Consider the following 24,078-nt stretch of genomic DNA (forward strand, 5'->3'; position numbering starts at 1 on the left):
TATTCTCAGCTCAAACCAGTAAGTACTCCAGTAGATTCCGGAATACTCATCAGTAATAAAAAGGAACTACCACTACATTCAAAAGCAGATGAATTGCAAAGAAGCCTACATGTTACGATTCCATAAATGTTGAACATTTATACGATACTCTGTTAAAGCAAAACTATAGGGACAGAAAAGAAATCAGAATGGGTGGGGGAGGACTGATTATAGAAGGCCCCAAGAACTTTTGGGCTGATAGAGAAATTTCTCTATCTTGACTGTAGTGGTGGTTCCTCATCTGTGCTTAGCAAAGTTCTCAGCATTGCATACCTAAAAAGGGTGGTTTACTGACTAAGGTATACCTCAGTCAACCAGCCTTAAGCAATTGGTGCCACTTACACAAGGGCTCTTGGACTGCAAGGAGATCCAACCAGTCCATTCTGAAGGAGATCAGCCCTGGGATTTCTTTGGAAGGAATGATGCTAAAGCTGAAACTCCAGTACTTTGGCCACCTCATGCGAAGAGTTGACTCATTGGAAAAGACTCTGATGCTGGGAGGGATTGGGGGCAGGAGGAGAAGGGGACGGCAGAGGATGAGATGGCTGGATGGCATCACCAACTAGATGGACGTGAGTTGGAGTGAACTCCGGGAGTTGGTGATGGACAGGGAGGCCTGGCGTGCTGCGATTCATGGGGTCACAAAGAGTCAGACACGACTGAGCAACTGAACACAAGGGCTCCAGCTGCCTCTTGGAATGTGGGGTGGATAAGCTGTGAAGCGAAACTCAGTATTGAAACCTATCTCCTCATTTGAATTCCAGTGTACTTAAGGGAAATGATTCCTTAGAAAAGGCATTTTAAAGATGGTAAAACACATTTAAAGTGGTAGATAATGTACCCAACCCCAAACTAACTATTTATGTATGACACCTTTAATCTCTATAAAGTGATGCCAAGGACTGTGGACTCTTATGTAGTGTGTAGCTGAGCCAAGCTTAATCCATTTCCTTTTCACAGCACAATTACATTCTGGAATAGTTTATTTCATCCATCTTTTACTGTTACACATCAGTATACAACATAACACATTTCTAATCATTACAGAGAACTCAGTATCCCCTCCTGGGTCTCAGGAGCAGCGAACAGATAAAGAGCTTGTCGATTGGTTGCAACTGCAAGGAGCGGATACGAGAACAATTGAAAAGGTAAGCTGAGAACCAAACCATTCCTAGGCTGTTATTACAAAGCTGCTTAGCTCTTGATGTATGTCATCTTTGTTTCAGATTCTTGAAGAGGGTTACACACTGTCTGATATTCTTAATGATATCACTAAGGAAGACCTAAGGTACCTTAGACTACGGTAAGAATAGCCTCAAAACATTTTGTGTAACAGAAAATGGCTTTTTGGGTGTAGTTAGGCTTTTACATAAAAGCAGTAGAAAAGAAAGTGCTGGTAGCTTTCCCCCTTTCCCCTAGTCAGGAAACAAAAACTACCCAACCGCACTCCAAACTCTGGAGTTTCCAAGGGTGAAGCTGGGGAAAAGCTGAGAGGGAGCAGAAGCTAAAGGCCCAGTAAGCAAAGTCAACAGACTGCCAGGCTGGGAGTGGAATGAGCAAAGACAGGAGCTGACAGCACTCAAACCCTTTGATTCTCCTCCACTGGTCATCTTTAATAGCCTACTTTGCACAGGTGCCCTGGCACTCCTGTACATACCTCTAAGGCCACATCCCACTCGTGCTGGGGTAGAAATTTCACTTCCATATGTGAAGGGAACATATCCCTATTTTAGTTTTTAAGTTAGGGACTGCATTTTTAAGACTAGCCAGCAAAACAAGTCTAGAAGTACATACTATAGCTTTTGCCATAAGGGCTCCTAAAGAAGTATTGTGTGGTATTGCTTTGAAGTCATCTTTCCTTACGACTCACTCTAAAGAAGACTTCTGTTTGTTTCGTAGCGGTGGTCTTCTCTGCAGGCTCTGGACTGCAGTCTCCCAGTACAGAAGACGGGCTCAGGGGGCGCCAGCAACCCAAGATGAGGCTTAATAATCAGCCACGCAGGAAATAGAGGGAGCCCAGAGCTGACATCTTTGTTAAAGCTTCTGTTACATACACACCAATCCTGCTGCGATTCCACAAGGAAAACACCACTGTTCACTGAACAAATTTAGAACTTCAAGTTCTTAAAGAATTATGGAAAAAATGTTAATATTTCTCAACATGTTTTAAAGGTGAGTAGAACTGTATGTATTTTGAGAACTGTGATTGTAAAACTTGGTCTTGACATCCCAAAGTATTGTGGGATTCTTTAACTTCAAACATTTGCTGGAAAGGTTGAACAATAGGTGTTTAACAAAAAGGCTCGGAATCACTATTTCAATTATACATTCCATACATTAACTGGAATTGCACTTAAAATTAGAAAAAGATAAAATCGATAAGACTATGCCTTGTATTTAATAATGTTTGATATGAATGTAAATAGAAAACTGTTAAGAAAATAGCTTCATATTTATATTGAATGTATAAATGGAGAAAACTAACTTATTTGGCCTTTGAAATGAAGTAGAATTGTCCTTCCACCCCTGCCAAGTTATAATAAATAATTGTGTTTTATTAATGAGACATGATGGTTCAGTGTGAACAGGCTTCAGCACCGACGTGCACACTAACAGGGGCGTGTGTGCACATTAGGGTACACTAGGTAAGCTGTTAATTAAAAGACGCTTACTCCTTGGAAGGAAAGTTATGACCAACCTAGATAGCATATTCAAAAGCAGAGACGTTATTTTGCCAACAAAGGTCCATCTAGTCAAGGCTATGGTTTTTCCAGTAGTCATGTGTGGATGTGGGACTTGGACTGTGAAGAAAGCTGAGGACCGAAGAATTGATGCTTTTGAACTGTGGTGTTGGAGAAGAGTCTTGAGAGTCCCTTAGACTGCAAGGCGATCCAACCAGTCCATTCTAAAGGAGATCAGTCCTGGGTGTTCTTTGGAAGGAATGATGCTAAAGCTGAAACTCCAGTACTTTGGCCACCTCATGCGAAGAGTTGACTCATTGGAAAAGACTCAGATGCTGGGAGGGATTGGGGGCAGGAGGAGAAGGGGACGACAGAGGATGAGATGGCTGGATGGCATCACCGACTCGAGGGACATGGGTTTCGGTGAACTCCGGGAGTTGGTGAGGACAGGGAGGCCTGGCGTGCTGCAATTCATGGGGTCGCGAAGAGTCGGACACAACTGAGTGACTGAACTGAACTGAGGTAAGCTATTGGGCACTGCAAGGGACAGGACACTGATCCTCCCACAAGGTGGCGGCAGAGTTGGACAGGCATACAAGGAATTGTTTTTCCTTTTAGTAAAGTTAAAATCAAAGTTGCTCACTCGTGTCCAACTCTTTGCGACCCCATGGACTATACAGTCCATGGAATTCTCCAGGGGATCTTCCCAATCCAGGGATTGAACCCAGGTCTCCTGCATTGCAGGCAGATTCTTTAACAGCTGAGCCACAAGGGAAGCCCAAGAATACTGGAGTGGGTAGCCTATCCCTTCTCCAGGGGATCTTCCCGACCCAGGAATCGAACCGGGATCTCCTACATTGCAGGCAGATTCTTTACCAGCTGAGCTGCAAGGGAAGTGTTAAAACTAGTATACAATGAAATCAAATAGAAGTATTTTAAAGAAATAATTTGGAGGGTTAAGCAAACTATACCTATTTTAGACCTATATAACTAAAATAACCTTATCTGTGCAATCCCCTCTCTTAATGCAACACTGTACAAACCACATGCAAACACTATCTCAATCTACAGCGCTTTCTCTCTATGGGTTTTCCTCCTTGACAAAGTTGAGAACACAAAGCATTCCTTACAGTTGCTGCCAAATAACCCACTAAAGGTGTGTGTATCTCGCCTTAACTGATGGACTTAAACTTGATCCACTGGTTTGCACCCCGGACTTCAAAAGGTGGATCGTTGCAGTAAATGTGATAGCCGAGTTCTTCCAAAGGTGGTTCAGGATCAGCAGTAGCAAACTGAGCAGCATCCTCAATTTCTTTTCTCACTTCCACATCAATTTCCTAAAAATCAGATTACAGTTCAAGAGATTTTTTAGAAGATACACCTCTTAGGTACCAAGTAGTTCAACTCTTCTACTAGTACTAGAAGTATACTTAAGGTGCTATTATGGTAAAAGTAACAACGATCTAGAAAGAACTATTCTGAAGTAGAGACAGAAACATACACCCTGGCGAGGGAACATTTAAAAACCTCAAGTGTATTTACAGGAAAGAAGAACTGCGCTGTTTGAGTTTAAGAGCTTCACCAATATGACGGATGAATGCCCTATGAGAATTCAGTGTGTACTTTCCCTTACCTAGTTCACCTGAGAGTGGCAGCATTTTTGTGTAGAGAAAAGCTGCTCAAAATTTGAGAGCGGCAACTGTGAAAACCCTTAGAGTAAGTGTACCTTTAGTTCTTCAACACTGGCGAGATTGCTGTTCACCATCCTGTCCTTGAGGAGCATGATAGGGTCACTCTTACTTCTAACTTCCTGAATCTCTTCTCGGGTACGGTAACTGGGGAGGGAACCAGAGTGACAAGTAAGAACAGTTCTAGTAGAGCACACAGTCTGTGAAACACAGCAGCATATCAATACTTACATCTCCGTAGGAAGGGCAGAATTATACTTCAAAATACAAGAACGCATCCTAACATTCTGTAAGAGCTGCTCTGTCTAAACTCTACAGTGGCAATTCGCTGGGCTTCTCTGGCATTCTGACAACAGGAGCCCAGTTGCTATCTGCTTCTTTAATCTAGATGTAGGGCATGAAAGTAGTGATGGGGGCTCTTTAAGTGGGTGAAGACAGGGGGAGATGGTTTTCTGGGGTGATAGCTGTAACCTTGGAGGCAGGAGAATGCTAACCAGGAAAAAATTGTGCCCTTCCTTTCTCCTTTATGCTGGCAAAAACCTGGAGAGGAGGTTTTCCAATTCTTGAATGTATAGTTGATCCTTGTCCTACATTATCTGAAATAATACTAAAAGCAAAGGCTCTATCATTGTTTTTTAAACAGCAGAATTACACAAAGTGCTTTTTCCCATAAAAGCAGTTCTTTATAACATTTTCCCTTAGACCTTTAGCCTACACTCTTAAAGACTTCTTACGGCTTACTTTAACTAAATCTGCTTTTTAATTATGCCACACTCCAGGACTATAGCATTTCATGCTGGAGTTAGGACTTTTATCACTATTTTTTTTAACTCATCTATTTCAACACATGGAATATCCCTTCTGCTACTTGGTCTTGCACCATACCAGCCAGAAGAACATTTTCAAATGGAGGAATGTGCCCTGGGAGCATGTGAGGTAATGCCTACAAAACATAAATGCTCCCAAGTATACTACTGTTACCATCAGACCTGCTTTAGGTAATTCCTAAATAATTCCTCACAATTCCTTCCTACAATTGTTTTTTTAATTGGTACTCATGTTAAAATGTACACAATACATAGTGTAAAAGTTTCCAGAATGCTTTCTAAATTGGAACCAACTTATTATAAAGCACTGTTTTCAGGCTCAGACTAAACTACTAAATCAATGCATGAAGCCAACTGGTGTCTGGATTCAAAAGTAAATTTTGAAATGCTTTTGCTTTTTCATGTAAGTAGTACCACTCTAAGCCCATCTACTTTGAACACCACACTCAGTTTTTCCTTTACCCTACCTCACTCCAGGATCACTCATGCTGTGTCCATGGTAACGGTAAGTCTGCAGCTCCATCAGTATAGGCCCCTAAAACAGAACCCAATGGAGGTTAGGTGAGATGGGCATGGCCTCAAATATACACCCTGTCAACTACTCTGATCAGATCTGAGTTGTCAAGAATTTCTTCTTAGTTGACTGATTCAGTTATCTCTTCTCATTTCTAATACCTATTTACAGCATCTTTCATCTTCCCTATTTTTAAGAGGGACTTATTATCTTAGGGGTCTGTTTTCTGGGTTGTGGAACAGTGATTTAGGGAGAAGAACATCCTTCCACCAGTTCAAATAGCAGGGAAGCCTCTTTTTAGGCCAATCTCACTGTTTCCTTCTCCTTCCACTGCTGTAACTGGAAAGGTCAAGATCCTTAGGACTAAAACAATAAGACTACATAATTTAAACATATTAATTTATAGAAAACAAACTTATACTGAATGCTTATTATATAAGCACAGTTCTGTGCGGGGCACTGTGGGAGTCTCTAATCTCTTCACTCAAGGGGCTTATCATTAAGGTGGGGTGGGTGGGTGTGGAGGCACATAATGAACTGGAAGGCAAAATAGATTGTCACAACAAAGACAGAGGCAGAATGCTGAGGGAACACTGGAAGAAAAGATTTACCCCAAACGGGGGAAACATGGAATGTTTCCTAGGATGTGAGCTATCAAGACCATGTTATTTATAAAGGGACCCGACTGACTCAAGTGGATCCTGCTTCTATCTTATACATCTCAATTAGCAGCTACCTCTAAATTGCCACAATGGACACTTATTTCAACTTTAAGACAGATAAATGCCATTAGAAATCTCTAGCTTAGAGGCCAAAAAAATCTTACCTTTCCAGATCTACAATAGGCAGCTGCAAATTTTGTGGCCTCCCGGACACACAGGATATCCATTCCATCTACCTGTCAATAAGTAGGAAAGATTTAAACACAACGTTGTAAATCAACTATACTTCATAAAAGTTCAAAGATAAAAAGGGCAGAGCTTAACTCCAAGTGCCTAAGATAGTTTTCTTTTCCTATGACCTGTTCATCCACTAAGAAAACAGAACCCTTCCTTTGATGTGAGACATCGGCCAAGAGTGCTGCCCCAGCTCTACCACAGGCGTCCTTACCCTCAGCCCAGGAATAAAGTCGCCTCTCTTGTAGTAATCAGTGCTGGCTGCTGCTCTTTCCACAGATGTTCCCATCCCATAGCGGTTATTCTCACAGATGAAAATACAAGGCAATTTCCACAAAGCTGCCATATTGTAAGCTTCGAATATCTGACCCTGGAAGTACAAATAAAAAGTTCAAGTGGTTTCATTGTGCTGTTTTTTTCTCAACGTCATCATCCCCAAAAGCCACTGCTCTACCCAGCAAGAGAAAGCTCTCATAAAAGATGAAATGCCTTGCCTACAACCCAGATTCTGAGGCAAAGAAGTGTGTGTGTGAGGGGGGTGGTGCACCTGAGGAAGTGACAAACCCAGTACTTCTGCTTGCTTCTTTCTGGGGCTGAGACAGCAGTACAGAGCACACTGGGGAAAGCCCAACATGTAGAATGGACTGCAGCTACCTAGTTTGGGGTTTTTATGCTCGATTATAAATCCTATGAGACCCTCTGGATAACCAGTGTCTGAGAATCAGCATCCAGAGCAAGGCCTCACAGAGTGTCGGCCACAGACTGGTGATCACTCAGACCGTGACAGAAAGGGAGGAAGAGTCAGGGCTCAAAAACCATGAGAGGAGTCTGAAAATGCCTTGGCATTCAAGAGAATGAGTGCATATCACAGTACTGGTTTAGGAGTTGGTTTGCAAGGGATTACAATGTAAACCGTTCCTTCACTACAGAGTCTGTGGAGCACTGACATAGAACAAAGGTGAGCATCCGCTTAGGTGCACACTCATACAAATCACTTGTGAAACAATGCCAAGATGCAAATCTCTAATGTGGCCACAAAACCAAATTTTAGCCTGCCATATAAATGGCCATTTCAACTAGTAATCAATACAATGCTTCGCCACAAACTGAACTATGAATATTCAACACTTTGGACACTACTGCAAAGTTAAGAGGCACTTACTCACCTGATTAGCAGCGCCATCGCCGTACAAAGTCAAACAGACCTCGTCTTTTCCATTATACTTACAGGCCAGAGCAATCCCAGCTCCCAGGGGCACCTAATATTAAGGACAAGCAAGAAAGGAACCACAGAAATCCACAAGGGAAGAAATTTATGCTATGAACGTTAGCTCCTGACCAGAAAATGAGATAGAAATGACATGGTCCCTACAAACTCTTCCCTACCCAACCCTATCTCGGCTTACCCCACCCCTAAAATTGTAAACTGGCAAAGTAACACAAGTAACTGCTATTGTATTATTGTATTCTATTTCAACCCTTAAGCAATAACATTTCTGCATTCAAAGTTTCAACTATCAATTCTAAAAGCAACCCCCAGCAAACCAAGGGTTAGAAACAATACCTCAAACAACAAAACCCCAGATGCTAAAACCTTAATATATTAGAAAGTAAACTTAACAATCTAGATATGATTTTATACGTCTACTTGTTCATTATTTACTAACTGATGAGAACGAGGAGGATGGCACAACCACAGAAGCTGGCTTTAGATTCAAACTAGGTCCTTAAGATCCTGACCTCTTGCCTCTCCTGATCTGGTACCAGTGCCAGCACTATCTACAGCAGGGAGAGGGCTGTGGCCAAGAGGATGTGACCAAACAATTAAGGTACTTAAATATCAATTAAAAGACAAAGGTATAGCTATATTGCTAGAGGCTCTTGCTTACTTGTAAAACATAGCAAATGCCTAAAAAGGAAAATCTTTAAATTATTGTCTAACTCTATTAAATGGTCAAATAATAGAGTATGAAAGCAACAGGTCATTTAAAACACATCATGCCCCCCAAGTACGTCAGAGACATATCCTCTGGGGTACAAAATATTGCAAAGATGTGGGCCAGGGCCCAACCCAGGAAATGACACAATCCCAGTCCTCAGCTACCTGAGCTCCCACGATGCCATTGCCTCCGTAGAAATTCTTGGCATACATATGCATTGATCCTCCTTTTCCTTTAGCACAACCACCTCTTCGTCCTATACATGGCAGCACACCAATGTGACATATCAAACAAACATATAAAACAAAACCACACTGTGAGTATTTGCGCTGACTTGACCATTAGATATCAAGAGACCAACTCAACTATATAACCACATGTCCCTCAAAGTACATATATAGTCCTCCTGGTCTCCTGGCCCTTTTATAATAAAGGTTAGACCAGTCCCATAAACCTTTCCAGCTCTCAAATCACCAAGTTTTCTTTAGATGTTAGCGTGGTACTCTAGACTTTTTTTGGCCCATTAAAAACATTTTCCAATTTCTCCTACATTGGTGTACAAGTCAAGGGGGACAAAGGGACTATTAAGAAGATGCCTACAATTTCATTTCTACACAATGAAATACTTACACTCAATTTACTTTCTCTGGCTGCTAGATTTCTGTTGGCATGCTTGAGTGATATACACTACTCTGATTTTATGGAGCTGACCTTTTTACCCAAGAGGCCAGATAACCTCAAAAATGGTCAGTTTACTCAAAAGCACTACCAGAGCACCCAAAGGGAGAGGTTTTTTCCCCCCTGGTTTCTCAGCATTTTTTTAAAAAAACATCAAAAAGGTTTTAATTAAAAAGTTTTAATGTTAACTTATAAACAGCATCTTTATTGGAGATCTGAAAACTTAATTCACTCAATTCCCTGTTTTTTGTAAATTAATAGCAAACCTGTAAGCTCTGCAAGGATCTCCCGGACAGAGAGTCCACGAGTAAAGGTAAAGCCATGAGCCCGGTACGCTGTGATCAGATGGTCTGTGGGGTTGATGCCGGCCTCCAGGCCTACACAACAAGCTTCCTGCATTCACGGAAGATGCGTCAGTGAGGCAATACAGTACACGTTTCTAGTTAACAGGCTTCCTTGACTATTATGAAACATTTGACCTAGAACACATTCATAAGCACGACAAATAGTTCCTTTTTCACCAGAAAAGAGTAAAGGGTAAAGACAAAGCCACAGCCATAAACTGTGGCAATCCACAGATATGCTGTTTCTCTTAAGCCTGTACGGTGACTTGAGAAAATCCTGCATCAGATGTCTACATCAAAATATTGGGGGAATTTCACTTGAAAATGGAGACTTCTGTCTTCTTTCAAAGACAAATAACAGGAAGCATTAGCCCCGTATTTCCACATGGCACCAACTGGCTGGTATCGTTATGACTTATCCTGCAGGTGGGACCTATCTGTTCCAGTTCACCACCAATTCCTGTCACCATTCTCAATTCTTCATGTAACTGGCAGCCTTCACTCATTTATTCTACCTGATTGGTCCCTGGTAGGCATTTGGTTTTGTAAACCTTGTCCTAAACCCACAAAACAAAAACCCTTTTCTCCAAAGTATATCCAGTGCAGGTGATCATAATGCCATAGTGGAATAGGAAATCAGCAGTGTGATACACGACTAAATTCTGTAACATAAGCATCCTAGCACGTCTCCACATTTTCATTTTTATTCTAAAATACCAGCCTCAAATCCTTCAGACAAATAAGGTAGGGTAACAGCCAAAAAACACACACTATACTTAAATTCCAAAGTAACATAGCTTTCTTACAAAACTACCACTCACCTGACCATCACACAAGTGACAGAAACCACGAATAATTTTCTGTTTATACAGCTGATCTGCTTTTAACTCCATTCGGCGAACGGTCTGCATCATCCTGTAGTATTTGAGCCCATCCTCCCTGGTAAGCACTGTAGTGACAGGAGGGCCCTCTTCCAGCCGGTGAAGATCACATTTCTGAAATTAAATCAGACAATTATCCCTCAGTCACTACAGTGTAAACACTGCTAACCCATTCTAAGATGTAACTCAAAATAGTTAACTTAAATATTTACAAACTTTACTGTTTTTTAATTTGAACACCAGCAGACAAGCATATCGGAAATGCTGCATATTGCTTCTGATTCCTTCTTAAAACTCACTGTGCAATGAAATGGGGTTTTGGAAGAAGGAAATCTTTCTAAGATGACTTTCATTGAAAACCTCTAGGTCAACTGAGTTATAGGTTCAAAGACAAACTTTCAAAGAATCATTCTAAGAATATTATTATTCAAACTTTTTACCCAATTACATTTTAAATCTTAGAGTAGGTCTGTAATTTTTTTTAGCTTGTGCTCCCTTTCCAAACTACCAATAAGCTGCTACATAAAAGGAGTAAATTCTAATTTTTGCTGAACTCCTCTGCATCTTTGATTCTAGAACACTTGTAATAAGATGGTGAAAAAGCATGATTATCAAAATGCCCTATCACAAAGGTGAAACTACACATCAGTGTCTACCTGTGGAAAAAATTTCAACAGAAAGCAAAACACCTCTTACCTTAATTTCAAAAGTAGCATCATTTGCAAAATGACGAGATGCCACCAGCACTCTGCTTGCCTTGAAAGATCAAAATACAAAAGTATATCAGTACTTTTTACTGCTTTTTTTGAGTTATTATTCTTACTAATTGGTTATCAGGATGGAGTCCTAGAACTCAAGAGCCCTAAACATTCATGGGCTTTATCTTCCATTCTGGTCACTGTGTTGGGATCCTTTCTTCCAAAATGCTTTGGCCAATGAAACACGATTGTACCCACATCTGAAGGCAAACAGCAGAAAGAGAAAGGGAGAAAACCCAAACCCATCTAGTTTGCCACTTTGTTGTCAAAGAAATTAGTGAAAATATAAGGCTAATGGCAAACTTGAAGAGACTAGATGATCTGTGGGATGTGTTTATTTATGCTATTCTTAGTCATAACTAGATATATTGGGCAAGCTAAAGCTTTACTTTCAGAATTGTTCTTCAGATAAATCTATGTTTCAATTCCTGTCTCAGGAAAATCACTTCTGTATAAGAGTACTATAAGAAAAATATTTTAAACTACTCAAAGCATTAGATAAACACCTTAGTGAGAAAAGTGAAAATCGCTCAGTCGTATCGGACTCTTTGCAACCCCATGGACTGTAGCCTGCCAGGCTCCTCTGTCCATGGAATTCTTCAGGCCAGAATACTGCAGTGGGTAGCTGTTCCCTTCTCCAGGGGATCTTCCCAACCCAGGGATCAAACCCAGGCAGATTCTTTACTGACTGAGCGACCACGGAAGCCCTTTTAGCAAGAAAGGTATAAGAGAAAAGTAAAGATACGCAGCATTTTCTGACTTAAGAAAACAAAAGATCTGAGGGATGTTTTATGATTTGAACAGACAGAGGCTCCTCCTGAAGCACCAGAAAGAAGATGTTCTCTAAACAGTAACTCCACCCCCCTTTTTAAATAATAAATAATCCTCGTTTATTACTGGGGAAAAAACAGATTAGCCACCTGTTTTTTCAGTGGGTGAAATTCTGTCAAAAATGCCTTGTTCTGAGGTTGATCTCTTGCTAGATCAAGCAATGTGACCTATGTGCGACTTGGACCACTGCTTGGACTCAAAACAGGTCTCGGAGCTGCTGTCATTGACTCATGTCATTTAGTATGCACATTAGTGGCATCTGTGTTTTAACCTCAATTCCCATTGCTACATGGGTCTGAGGTTTAGAAGGGCATCTGAGTTGAGGGGTGGGACCTGCAATGAGTTTTCACTGAAGCTTTCTCTCTGTACTGATGAATCCCATGCTGAGTCCCTTGGAATGCAAGGAGATCCGACCAGTCCATCCTAAAGGAAATCAGTCCTGAATATTCATTGGAAGGACTGACGCTGAAGCTGAAACTCCAATCCTTTGGCCATCTGATACGAAGAACTGACTCACTAGAAAAGACCCTGATGCTGGGAAAGAGTGAAGGCGGGAGGAGAAGGGGACGGCAGAGGATGAGATGGTTGGATGGCATCACCGACTCAATGGACATGAATTTGAGTAAACTCCAGGAATTGATGATGGACAGGGAAGCCTGGAGTGCTGCAGTTCATGGGGTCACAAAGAGTCAGACACAACTGAGCAACTGAACTGAACTGAGTTGCCCAAAGCCATAGAGCACTTAAATGTTGGGGCTGGGGTACAAACCTAGCAAATCTGGCTCAAAGGTCTGTTACCTCACCCCCGTGAGCTGCCTCCTCAAACCCACACCACTGCAAGAGAAGTCCCAGTGGTCCCTTCTTGATGTTCAAGGGGCTGTCAATGCTTGAGGGCAGGGGCAAGCTGGGAGAAGTGTTTCCTTTTCATTCTTTCACTCTGCTCACAGCAAAAGTACTCTATGTGATGGCTAAGGTCCAGGTTAGATCACAAACATTTAATCAGTACTGTTTTAGCCACATTCTGCCACATCACATATTCTGCCACATCACATATATGTAAACAAACACTTCTCATGCAGAATTGAAGCTCATCCTTCAGATCCCACAAAAGCACTTTTGATATGTTCACACACTGGACTTGATCTTGGTGAGAAGGGATAAAGTTGATCTGCTAAGTGTACAAGCCAGAAAGCAGAAAGCTATTACCTACTTATCTCTACACCCATCAGTATACCACAATCCAATAAAGTCAACAAAGACAATGACATTGCTAGAAGAAGTGAAAATGCTAGAAATAAATGCTTCAGACAAGTCAGGGGTAAAGACAGTTCATTAAAATACCTAAGAATAAGTGAAAAAAAAATTGAGAAACTTGGGGGGGCACTCTCTGTCCCCTTCTGATGTCTATGTCAGAAGCTTTCTCTCTCCTTTTTCACTGTGATAAAATTTCTGCCACACAAAAGCTCTGAATAATGAAGCCTGGTCCCTAATCCTGAAGCTAAATCTTCTTTGGAGATCACTAATCTGACACACTGTTCACCATAAGCTATCAACTTGAGGGCTTGTCTGGGATCTTCAAGACAAACTTTCAGCTTTTCAACCTCCTCATCAGTGAAAGGCTTCACATGGTGGATTCCTCTGCTTCAAGGAAAGGACTTTGTTCAACTCTGCGAATACCTTCACCAACAGCAATCATATGTGATGCCTCTTCTTGATCAGATGACATCTAACAATTCTATGGACTGGTATAACACATTATACCTTAACTATGGACATAATGTGACTTTTAATTTTTATTATGTTTTAACTTGGTTTTAATGACTATTTTGCCTTATATCCGTAACTGTATAATGGGGTTTATTTCTAGCTGTCTGAAAGCTTTTAGGTTACAAAAGATTGTTCATGCCCCTACAATTTCTACAGCCTCCTCCAACTATTACTTGGGACCCCTGGATCAGAAATCCTCAATATGAGCGTTAGGAGAATATGTTGCCTCAACAGTTTAGGGTCTGTCTGCCTCCCTTACCAGCTCGAAGAAGTTATGAAATGAGAATGCCACCCCTTTCCCTTGGCAACATAATTCTCCTAAAAGAAAAAGGCGGGGGATGAGAGAGCTAATTCTTAGGTAGGTTGATAAGGAGTCTGGGGCCCTCAAGGAGGAAGGGATCCAGGGCTTTCAAGGAGGAGAAAAGAACAAACCATTTTTTCTACATTGCTTTGTCTTAGTCACATAAGAGACTTCCCTGGTGGCTCGGATGGTAAAGTGTCTGCCTACAACATGGGAGACCCAGGTTTGATCCCTGGGTGGGGAAGATCTTATGGAGAAGGCAATGGCACCCCACTCCAGTACTCTTGCCTGGAAAATCCCATGGACGGAGGAGCCTGGTGGGCTACAGTCCATGGGGTCAGAGTTGGACACAACTGAGCCACTTCACTTACTTAGTCACATAAGACATTTTTTTCTTAAACTCTGAGTTGTTATGACAACAATCTTGAAGTCTAACTTTCCTTCAGCCCAGAGCTAATGATTACACAACAAAACAACACATCTTGCTCAAGGGACATGAAGGGGCATGAACAATCATTTGTAACCTAAAAGCTTTCAGACAGCTAGAAATAAACCCCGTTATACAGTTACAGATGTAAGGCAAAATAGTAATTAAACCAAGTTAAAACAATAAAAATTAATCATTGTACTAATGATTATATAACAACAATGTATCTTGCTCAAGAACATGTTTCTCCTCGTAATAGGAACTTTCTACCAATCTTATGTGGGAGTGGGTCTGGTGAAAGTATATAAGGCCCTGCTAAGACTATCAAGAAGGGGCACTCTCTGTCCCCCCTTCTGATGTCTATGTGTCTCTGTCAGAAACTTTCTCTGTCCTTTTTCAATGTAATAAAACTTCTGCCACACACACACACACACACACACACAAATTGAGAAACTTGGGAATTTTCTCAAACTCTTCCAAAAGACTGAAGAGGAAGGAACACCTCCAAGCACATTCTAGGAAGCCACCATCACCCTGCTACCAAAACCATACAAAGATATCATCAAAAAGTACAGGCCAGTATCACTGATGAATATAGACACAAAAATTCTCAACTGATTAGCAAACCAAATCCAACAACATAAAAAAAAGCATACACCATCACCAAGTGGTGAACTCCAGGCTCATAAGGACGGCTCAACATATGCAACCAACGTAATACACCACATTAATAAAAGTCAGACACCACATGATCATCTCAATAGATGCAGAAAAAGCACCCAACAAAATTCAACCCCTCCAGAGCCTCTTAGACAGAGTGAAGTAGTAAGTCAGAAAGCAAAAACAAGTATCGTATATTACTCCATATACATGAAATCTAGAAAAATGGTACTGATGAAGCCTGTAGAGAACTGACTCATGGGCACAGTGGGGGAAGGTGAAGGTGGGACAAATTTAAGAAAGGAGCACTGAAGTATATACACAATCATGTGTAAAATAGAGGGAAATTGTAAGTAACATGGGGAGCCCAGCCTGGCTCTCTATGATGACCTAAAGGGGTGGGATACGAGGAGGGGAGGGAGGGAAGGGAGATATATATGACTGATTCACACTGTTGTACAGCAGAAACCAACATACTATAAAGCAATTTTCCACCAATTAAACAATTTTTTAAAAATTCAACATCCATTCAGGATAAAAACTCTTATCAAAGTGGGTATACAGGGAACATATTTCAAAATAGTAAAAGCTATTTATTAATAGCCAACATTAATACTGAATGGTGAAAAGTTGAAAGCCTTCCTGCTAAAATCTGGAACAAGACAAGGATGGTCACTCTCACCACTTCTCTTCAATGTAGTATTGGAAATTCTAGCCACAGCAATCAAACAAGAGCAAGAAATAAAGGTATCCAAATTGAAAGGGAAGAGATAAAACGGTCATTATATGCAAATGACATGCTACTATATATAGAAAACCCCAAAGACTCCACACAAAAACTAATAAATGATAAATTCAGCAAGGTAGGCAGATACAAGACTAACATGCAGAAATATGTTCCATTTCTTTACACTAAAAATGAAATATCAGAAAGAGAATATAAAAATAATAACAGTATCTCTTAAAAACTAAACTTCCAAGGAATAAACCTATGAAGACCTACAAGACTTTCTAGAACTAACACCCAAAAAAAAGATGTCCTTTTTATCATAGGAGACTGGAATGCAAAAGTAGGAAGTCAAGAGATACCTGGAGTTTGGCTTTGCACAAGTTTGGCTTTGGAACACAAAATGAAGCAGGGCAAAGGCTAACAGAGTTTTGCCAAGAGAATGCACTGGTCATAGCAAACACCCTTTTCCAACAACACAAGAGAAGACTCTACACATGGACATCACCAAATGGTCAATACCAAAATCAGATTGATTATATTCTTTGCAGCCAAAGATGGAGACACTCTATACAGGCAGCAAAAACAAGAACAGGAGCTGTCTGTGGCTCAGATCATGAACTCCTTATTGCAAAATTCTGACTTAAATTGAAGAAAGTAGGGAAAACCACTAGGCCATTCAGGTATGACCTAAATCAAATCCCTTATAATTATACAGTGGAAGTGACAAAGAGATTCAAGGGATTAGATTTGATAGTGTGCCTGAAGAACTATGGATGGAGATTCGTAACACTGTACAGAAGGCAGTGATCAAAACCATACTCAAGAAAAAGAAATGCAAAAAGCCAAAATAGTTGTCTGAGGAGGGCTTACAAATAGCTGAGAAAAGAACAGAAGCGAAAGGCAAAAGAGAAAAGGAAAGTTATACCCATCTGAATGCAGAGTTCCAAAGAATAGCAAGGAGAGATAAGAAAGCCTTCTTAAGTGAACAATGCATATAAATAGAGGAAAACAGATGGGAAAGATTAGAGATCTCTTCAAGAACATCAGAGATACCAAGGGAACATTTCCTGCAAAGAGGGGCACAATAAAGGACAGAAATGGTATGGACCTAACAGAAGCAGAAGATAAGAAGAGGTGGCAAGAATACACAGAAGAACTGTACAAAAAAGATCTTCTTTGTTGGAACATAAAGCAAGGAAATTTCAGAAAAACAACTTCTGCTTCATTGACTACGCTAAAGCCTTCGACTGTGTGGATCAAAACAAACTGTGGAAAATTCTTAAGAGAGATGGGAATACCAGACCACCTTACCTGCCTCCTGAGAACTCTGTATGTCAAGAGGTCAAGAAGCAACAGTTAGAACTGGACATGGAACAACGAACTGGTTCAAAACTGGGAGTCAAGACTGTTTATTGTTACCCTACTTATTTACCTTAGATGCAAAGTACATCATGCAAAATGCCCAGCTGGATGAATCACAAGGGAGACATATCAACAACCTCGGATATGCAGATGACACCACCTTAATGGCAGAAAGGGAAAAGGAACTTTAAGCCTCTTGATGAAGGTGAAAGAGGAGAGTGAAAAAGTTGGCTTAAAACTCAAGATTCAAAAAAGTTAAGATCATGGCATCCGGTCCCATCACCTCGTGGCAAATAGATAGGGAAACAATGCAAATGGTGACAGACTTTATATTCTCGGGCTCCAAAATCACTGTGGACAGTAACTGCAGTCACGAGATTAAAAGACGCTGCTTCTTGGAAGAAAAGCAATGACAAACCTAGATGGCATATTAAAAAGTAGAGACGTTACTTTGCCAACAACGTTCTGTCTAGTCACAGCTATGGTTTTCCAGTAGTCATGTATGGATGAGAGAGTTGGACCATAAAGAAGGCTGAGTGCTGAAGAACTGATGCTTTCAAACTGTGATGCTGGAGAAGACTCCTGAGAGTCCCTTGGATAGCAAGGAGCTCAAACCAGTCAATCCTAAAGGAAATCAACCCTGAGTATTCACTGGAAGTACTGAAGCTCCCATACTTTGGCCCCCTGATGCCAAGAGCCGACTCACTGGAAATGACCCTGATGCTGGGAAAGATCGAGGGCATGAGGAGAAGGGCATGAGAGAGGATGAGATGCTTGGATGGCATCATTGACTCAATGGACATGAGTCTGAGCAAACTCTAGGAGGTAGTGAAGAACAGGGAAGCCTGCCGTGCTGCAGTCCATGGGGTCTCAAAGAGTCGGACACAACTGAGCAATTGAACACCAAACCTGACCAAGGAGGTGAAAGATACACTGACCACTATAAAACACTAATAAAGGGAACTGAAGATAATTCAAAGAAATGAAAGACTATCCCATGCCCCTGAAATGGAGGAATTACTATTACTAAACTGGCCATACGACAAAAAGTAATCTACTGTAATGTGATGTCTATCAAATTACCTATGGCATTTTTCACAGAACTAGAACAACAAATCCAAAAATTTATAGGGAACCATTAAAGACCCAGTATTACCAAAGCAATCCTAAGCAGGCAGGGGGGAACCAGAGCAGGACATTTAACTCTCCCAGCTATAGTAATCAAAACAGTATAGTATTGGCACAAAAACAGACATACAGATCAATGGAAGAGAACAGAGAACCCAGAAACAGACCAACACACCTATGGTCGATTCATCTTTGACAAAGGAGGCAAGAATATAAAACAGGACCAAAACAGTCTCTTCAGCAAGTGGTGCTGGAAAAGTTGGACAGCTGCATGCAAATCAATGCAATTAGAACACACCCTCACACCATGCATAAAAATAAAGTCAAAATGTCTTAAAGGACTTAAACATGGGCTTCCTTGGTGGTCCCGTGGTTAAGAATCCGCCTGCCATGGCAGGGAACACAGATTCAACCCAGGTCCGGGAAGATTCCACATGCTGTGGGGCAGCTAAGCCCGTGCACCACAACTACTGAGCCTGTGCTCTAGAGGCTGGAAAGCGAGCACTGAAGCCCGCACATCTTAGCCTGTGTTCCACGACAAGAGAAGCCACCGTGATGAGGTGCGTGCGAACTGAAACCAAACTAGCCCCCACTCACAGCAACAGAGAAAGCCCAGGCATAGCAAGGAAGACCCAGCGCAGCCAAAACTAAATAAATAAATTAAAACTTAAAAGAGAGAGACTTAAACATAAGACATGCCAACATAAAACTCTGGAAAGACAGCATAAGCCAAACATTCTGACATAAATTGTAAAACATTCTAACCATAAATCGTACCAATGTTTTCTTAGGTCTCTCTCCCAAGGCAATAGAAACAAAAACAAAAATAAACAAATGGGACCTATTCAAACTTACAAGCTTTTACACAGCAAAGGAGACCATAAAAAAGACCTAAGGGATGGGAGAAAGTATTTGCAAATGATGCAACCAACAAGGGCTTCATTTCCAACAGATACAAGCAGCTCATACAACAACAACAAAACAACCCCATTGAAAAGCAGGCAAAAGACCTTAACAGACATTTCTCTAAGGAAGACATACAGATAGCCAGTAGGCACATGAAAGGGTGCTCAACATCACTCATTTTTAGAGACATGCAAATCAAAACAACAAGGTACAATGAAGTACCACATCACACCGGTCAGAACAGCCATCACTAGAAAACCTACAAATGCTGCTGAGGGTGTAGAGACAAGAGAACGCCCCTACACTGCTGCAGCCACTGTGGAAAACATGGAGGTTCCTCCGAAAAGTAAAAATAGAACTATATGATCTACCCTCCCAGTGGCTCAGCAGTAAAGAATTCACCTGCAATGTGGGAGACCTGGGTTCGATCCCTGGGTTGGGAAGATCTCCTGGAGAAGGGAACAGCTAACCCACTCCAGTTTTCTGGCCTGGAGAATTCCATGGACTGCACAGTCCATGCAGTTGCAAAGAGTCAGACACAACTGAGCAACTTTCACTTTCATATGATCTAGCAATACTACTGCTGGGCATATACCTGGAAAAAATTATAATTCAAAAAGATGCGTGCACCCCTATATTCATAGCAAGAGCCAAGCAGTGGAATCAATTTAAAAGTTCATCAATAGATGAATGGATACAGATGTGGTACATACAGAGAGTGGAATACTAGTCAGCCATAAAAAAGAACAAAATAATGCCATTTGCAGCAACATGGATGCAACAAGAGATTATCAAAGTAAGTGCAGTAAATCAGAAAAAAAAGACAAACCCCATATGCTTTCATTTATATGTGCAATCTAAAATATGGCACAAATGAACCTATCTACAAAGCAAAATAAACTCACAGGCACAGAGAACAGACTGTGATTGCCAGTGGGAGTGAGAGAGATGGGCTGGGAAGTCTGAGATTAGTAAATGCAAACTAAGACATTTAGACTGGATGAACAACAAGGTCCTACTTTATAGCACAGGGAACAATACTCAATCTCCTGGGATAAACCATACTAGAAAAGAATATTTTTAAAGTATGTATACATGTGTATGCTGCTGCGGCTGCTGCTGCTAAGTCGCTTCAGTTGTGTCCGACTCTGTGTGACCCCAGAGATGGCAGCCCACCAGGCTCCCCCATCCCTGGGATTCTCCAGGCAAGAACACTGGAGTGGGTTGCCATTTCCTTCTCCAATGCAGGAAAGTGAAAAGTGAAAGTGAAATTGCTCAGTCATGTCTGACTCTTAGTGACCCCATGGACTGCAGCCCACCAGGCTCCTCCATCTATGTGATTTTCCAGGCAAGAGTACTGGAGTGGGGTGCCATTGCCTTCTCCGATATATGTGTATAACTTAGTCAATTTGCTGTACAGCAGAAATTAGCACAACACTGAAATAAGCACTCTGAAAACTCAACCTCATTCAAAGATGAAATCACAGGTACTTAAGCACCTTAAGTAACTTCAGTTACAGTGGACGCTCTGCTTTCATTTTAAAGACTCAACTTTCTGTAGCAGGTGCAAGCATTCAGTTTCTGAAAGTTCTGGTGGATTGGCTGAAAGGAGGCAATGAATTAAATTACTACTTTGTTTATTACTACTACTTCATACAATGATTTTGTTAAACAATAAGTTCCTTAAATGTGTTTGAGTCACTTATGCTTGAGTAACAAGCTGTCTTGATAGGACTCACGTCCGATGTGCTGACTTAAGTGTTAAACCCAGAATACTGGGAATCTGCCACACTGGTTCATGGAACAAGAAACTTGTCTAGTCCGTGACCTAAGAGTTTTAAGTGTTTTTTCCTTCACCTAACAATGATCTTTGTAGCATTAAAATGAATAGAACAGAATGTCTGTGATGATTTTAAACCAAACACTGAACTCTCTAAGTAGCCTGTGCTAACACATCTGAAACCTGATAGATGAATGAGCACACTGGACCCAAGAGCCCAAAATGCACTGAGCACTCTGGGAACCTTTCATGATTACTACTGTTTATAGAAATGCTAGTTAGCTGACTTGCTTTGTTGCAGGGAGTGGGAGCTATTAAACAAAATTTCAGCTCACCCACAATCCAGGGTTAATATAAAATTCTTAAAATATTTGTGTCTAGGCCTTAGTACACTTAAGGGCACAAGGGCAGGCAGCCAAAAAAAAAAAAAAAAAAAAAAAAACCATGCAAAATAGCCAAAGAGAAGGGCAGCTCAAAGAAGCATAACTCCTTCACTGTCTCTCATCCTCAACAAAAAAAATTTTTAATTATTTTTACTTAAAAGAGAAATGCTCTGCACTTACTTACAGTAATCCATTTCTGCCATAATAACCTTTTCTCTCAATTAGAATTTCTGACTAAATAAAGGTATACTCCATTTTTATCCTACTAGCACATCATTGTAAGCCAAATCTGATTTGTTTGATTTGAGCTGTATTATATGATTTTTGAAAAGGCCAAAGTTTTATTGAGGTGAAGATGAAGCGCCATTTGCCTTTCATGCCAACATATTGCTGGAAAACAAAAACAATCAGGAGTACTTCCGACAGTTGAGGGAATGAGGCTCTGATTTTCAACAATGACTTCTCTCTGCTCTTAGGGACACAGAGGTGACAGTAATTTGAAAACTCACGAATTTTCTTTTCCTGTAGAACATCACCGATTCAATCAAAGTTTTACTTTTTTTAATGTAATCCTTTAAATTTAATGTAATACAGGACTAGGTCTGCATTATGTTATATGCAAATATACATGCATTACATTACATACCTCTATCATGTTGAAAACATGTTTCTGTTACCTACATTCAACTAAAAATTGATGCTATGGACATTAACTAGCCAAGGGCCCAGCACACATGAAGAGCTCAATAAATGTTGGGTATGTCATGTGTACAGGGAGAAATAAAGAACAGCAGAACGTGGCTGTCCTTCACCTTACATGCTGCTGCTGCTGCTAAGTCACTTCAGTCATGTCCGACTCTGTGCGACCCCATAGATGGCAGCCCACCAGGCTCCTCTGTCCCTGGGATTCTCCAGGCAAGAACACTGGAGTAGGTTGCCCTTTCCTTCTCCAATGCATGAAAGTGAAAATGAAAGTGAAGTCGCTCAGTCGTGTCCGACTGGTAGCTACCCCATGGACTGCAGCCCACCAGGCTCCTCCGTCCATGGGATTTTCCAGGCAAGAGTACTGGAGTGGGGTGCCATTGCCTTCTCCCCTTACATGCTAATAAGGATTAATCCATTACAAGCTTTGTATTTGCCAGTCAATAGCATTCCTAGAGGGGTACACTTTCTACCTTTTCAAACTCCCTGCCCATACCAAGCAGAGTTGCCACAAAGTCTTGCGTGAAGTTACTAGAGCAGGAATTCCAAGTCTTGTCTGAAGTTATACCAAGTAACACTACCCCCAGTGCCTAGAGGTCAAAATGCTCCAAAGCTTAGTCTAGGCATATCTAAACCCTGGAGCCACAAATAACCTCTAACCCCACCCTCCCAAGCACCAAGGCTGTTTCCTTCAGCTACTTTTACCCTAAGAACAGGTGTGCAAGGGACAGAGCGTCTCCCTCTAGGTTCGGCTTGAGGGCTCCTGAACTGACTGCCAAGAAAAGCTCAAGGTTGAGGAAGACGAAACGGTAGGAGGCGTGTTTCTGGGGACACTAACCCTGCGTGAATCCTCCAGGGACCAGCACTGGTGATTAATGAATGTATACCAAACTGGGCACTCAGTAACAATATGTAACAGACAGCAACTACTATGTAACAAGCGCTATAGGGAAAGGTCTGCATACTTGTCAATCTTTTAAGCCTCACAGCCACCCCACGGGGTAAGTACTCTCAACTCCGTTTCAGAGATAAGCAAACTGAGCACCGACCTGTTTCAGAAAGGACAAAACCAAAAAACTCTCGCCCAAGGTCACAGGATAAGCAAATGGTGAAACTTCTGACTGAGCGGGGCCACTCAGTCTCCGGACTCCCGGTCAAGAGGAACAAAGTTACGAAGATTTAAAAGGAATGGGCCGGTAAGAGGTAGTCAACTGTACACTCAAGGAAACCCAAGTGCCTCCTTTTCTGACTGTAGTAAACGATCGCGCCCTTCCGGAGCGATTCGATTAGTCCGACATCGGCCGCCGCGGCTGGCCGCCACGCGGACCTTGTAAACCGCCCCCTCCCCCTGGTCGGCGCCAGAGGCCGAACCATAGCTACTCTTGCGACCAGGGGTACAGCGCAAGACGTGGAAACTGAACAAAGGCCCGCGGCTGCACGAGGCCCGGCCCGCCAGCCCACTGAGCCCACGCGCCCTGCCCTCTGCAGTCCTCCAGTCTCGCGCCCACCCCGGGTCATCCACTCCGCCTCACCGGCTTCTGGGCGACGCCCGACAACACGCGAGAGACGGCGGCGAGCATCTTCCTCATGGAGCGCAGGCAGTGGCTGCAGCTGCGAACCTTCAACGAGCCCAGGAGTGCGGCTATCTAACCATACTTTCCAAGATTAATAGCTGGGTAAGGGCAAAAAGACAAAACATCTGGTTTCTATAGATGGTTCTGCTGCGAAATTGTCTGTAAGAAATCGTACAATAGTTGTAAAAGGCTTCTGGGTCTGTCTGAGCTAGGGTCTGATAAATTCATATTTTAAAGCAAGACAAGAAAACTTTCAACACTTTTTCTCTCCTGTGTGCACT

The 24,078-nt window shown here is 41.7% G+C and overlaps 2 protein-coding genes across 2 annotated transcripts in view; one reads left to right on the forward strand and one right to left on the reverse strand.

Moving 5' to 3' along the window:
* MAP3K15 (mitogen-activated protein kinase kinase kinase 15) overlaps nt 1-2,026 on the forward strand; it is a 145,366-nt gene extending 143,340 nt beyond the window's left edge. Inside the window, exons 27-29 of the mRNA XM_005897744.3 lie at nt 1,087-1,187; nt 1,266-1,342; nt 1,939-2,026. Coding sequence (XP_005897806.2) covers nt 1,087-1,187; nt 1,266-1,342; nt 1,939-2,026 — 266 coding nt within the window. The remainder of the gene's footprint in view (nt 1-1,086; nt 1,188-1,265; nt 1,343-1,938) is intronic.
* Nucleotides 1,005-23,861, reverse strand: PDHA1 (pyruvate dehydrogenase E1 subunit alpha 1). Its single transcript, XM_005897719.3, has 11 exons — nt 23,756-23,861; nt 11,185-11,244; nt 10,429-10,602; nt 9,530-9,656; nt 8,750-8,841; nt 7,812-7,904; nt 6,860-7,015; nt 6,576-6,647; nt 5,703-5,770; nt 4,447-4,555; nt 1,005-4,057 (listed from the first exon to the last, which is right to left on the reverse strand). The coding sequence occupies exons 1-11, from the start codon at nt 23,810-23,812 to the stop codon at nt 3,893-3,895; spliced, it is 1,173 nt and encodes a 390-aa protein (XP_005897781.1). The 5' UTR covers nt 23,813-23,861; the 3' UTR covers nt 1,005-3,892.
* Nucleotides 23,862-24,078: the final 217 nt, after the last annotated feature.

The sequence above is a fragment of the Bos mutus genome, chromosome X (genome assembly GCF_027580195.1).
Source record: "Bos mutus isolate GX-2022 chromosome X, NWIPB_WYAK_1.1, whole genome shotgun sequence".
Taxonomy (NCBI): Eukaryota; Metazoa; Chordata; class Mammalia; order Artiodactyla; family Bovidae; genus Bos; species Bos mutus.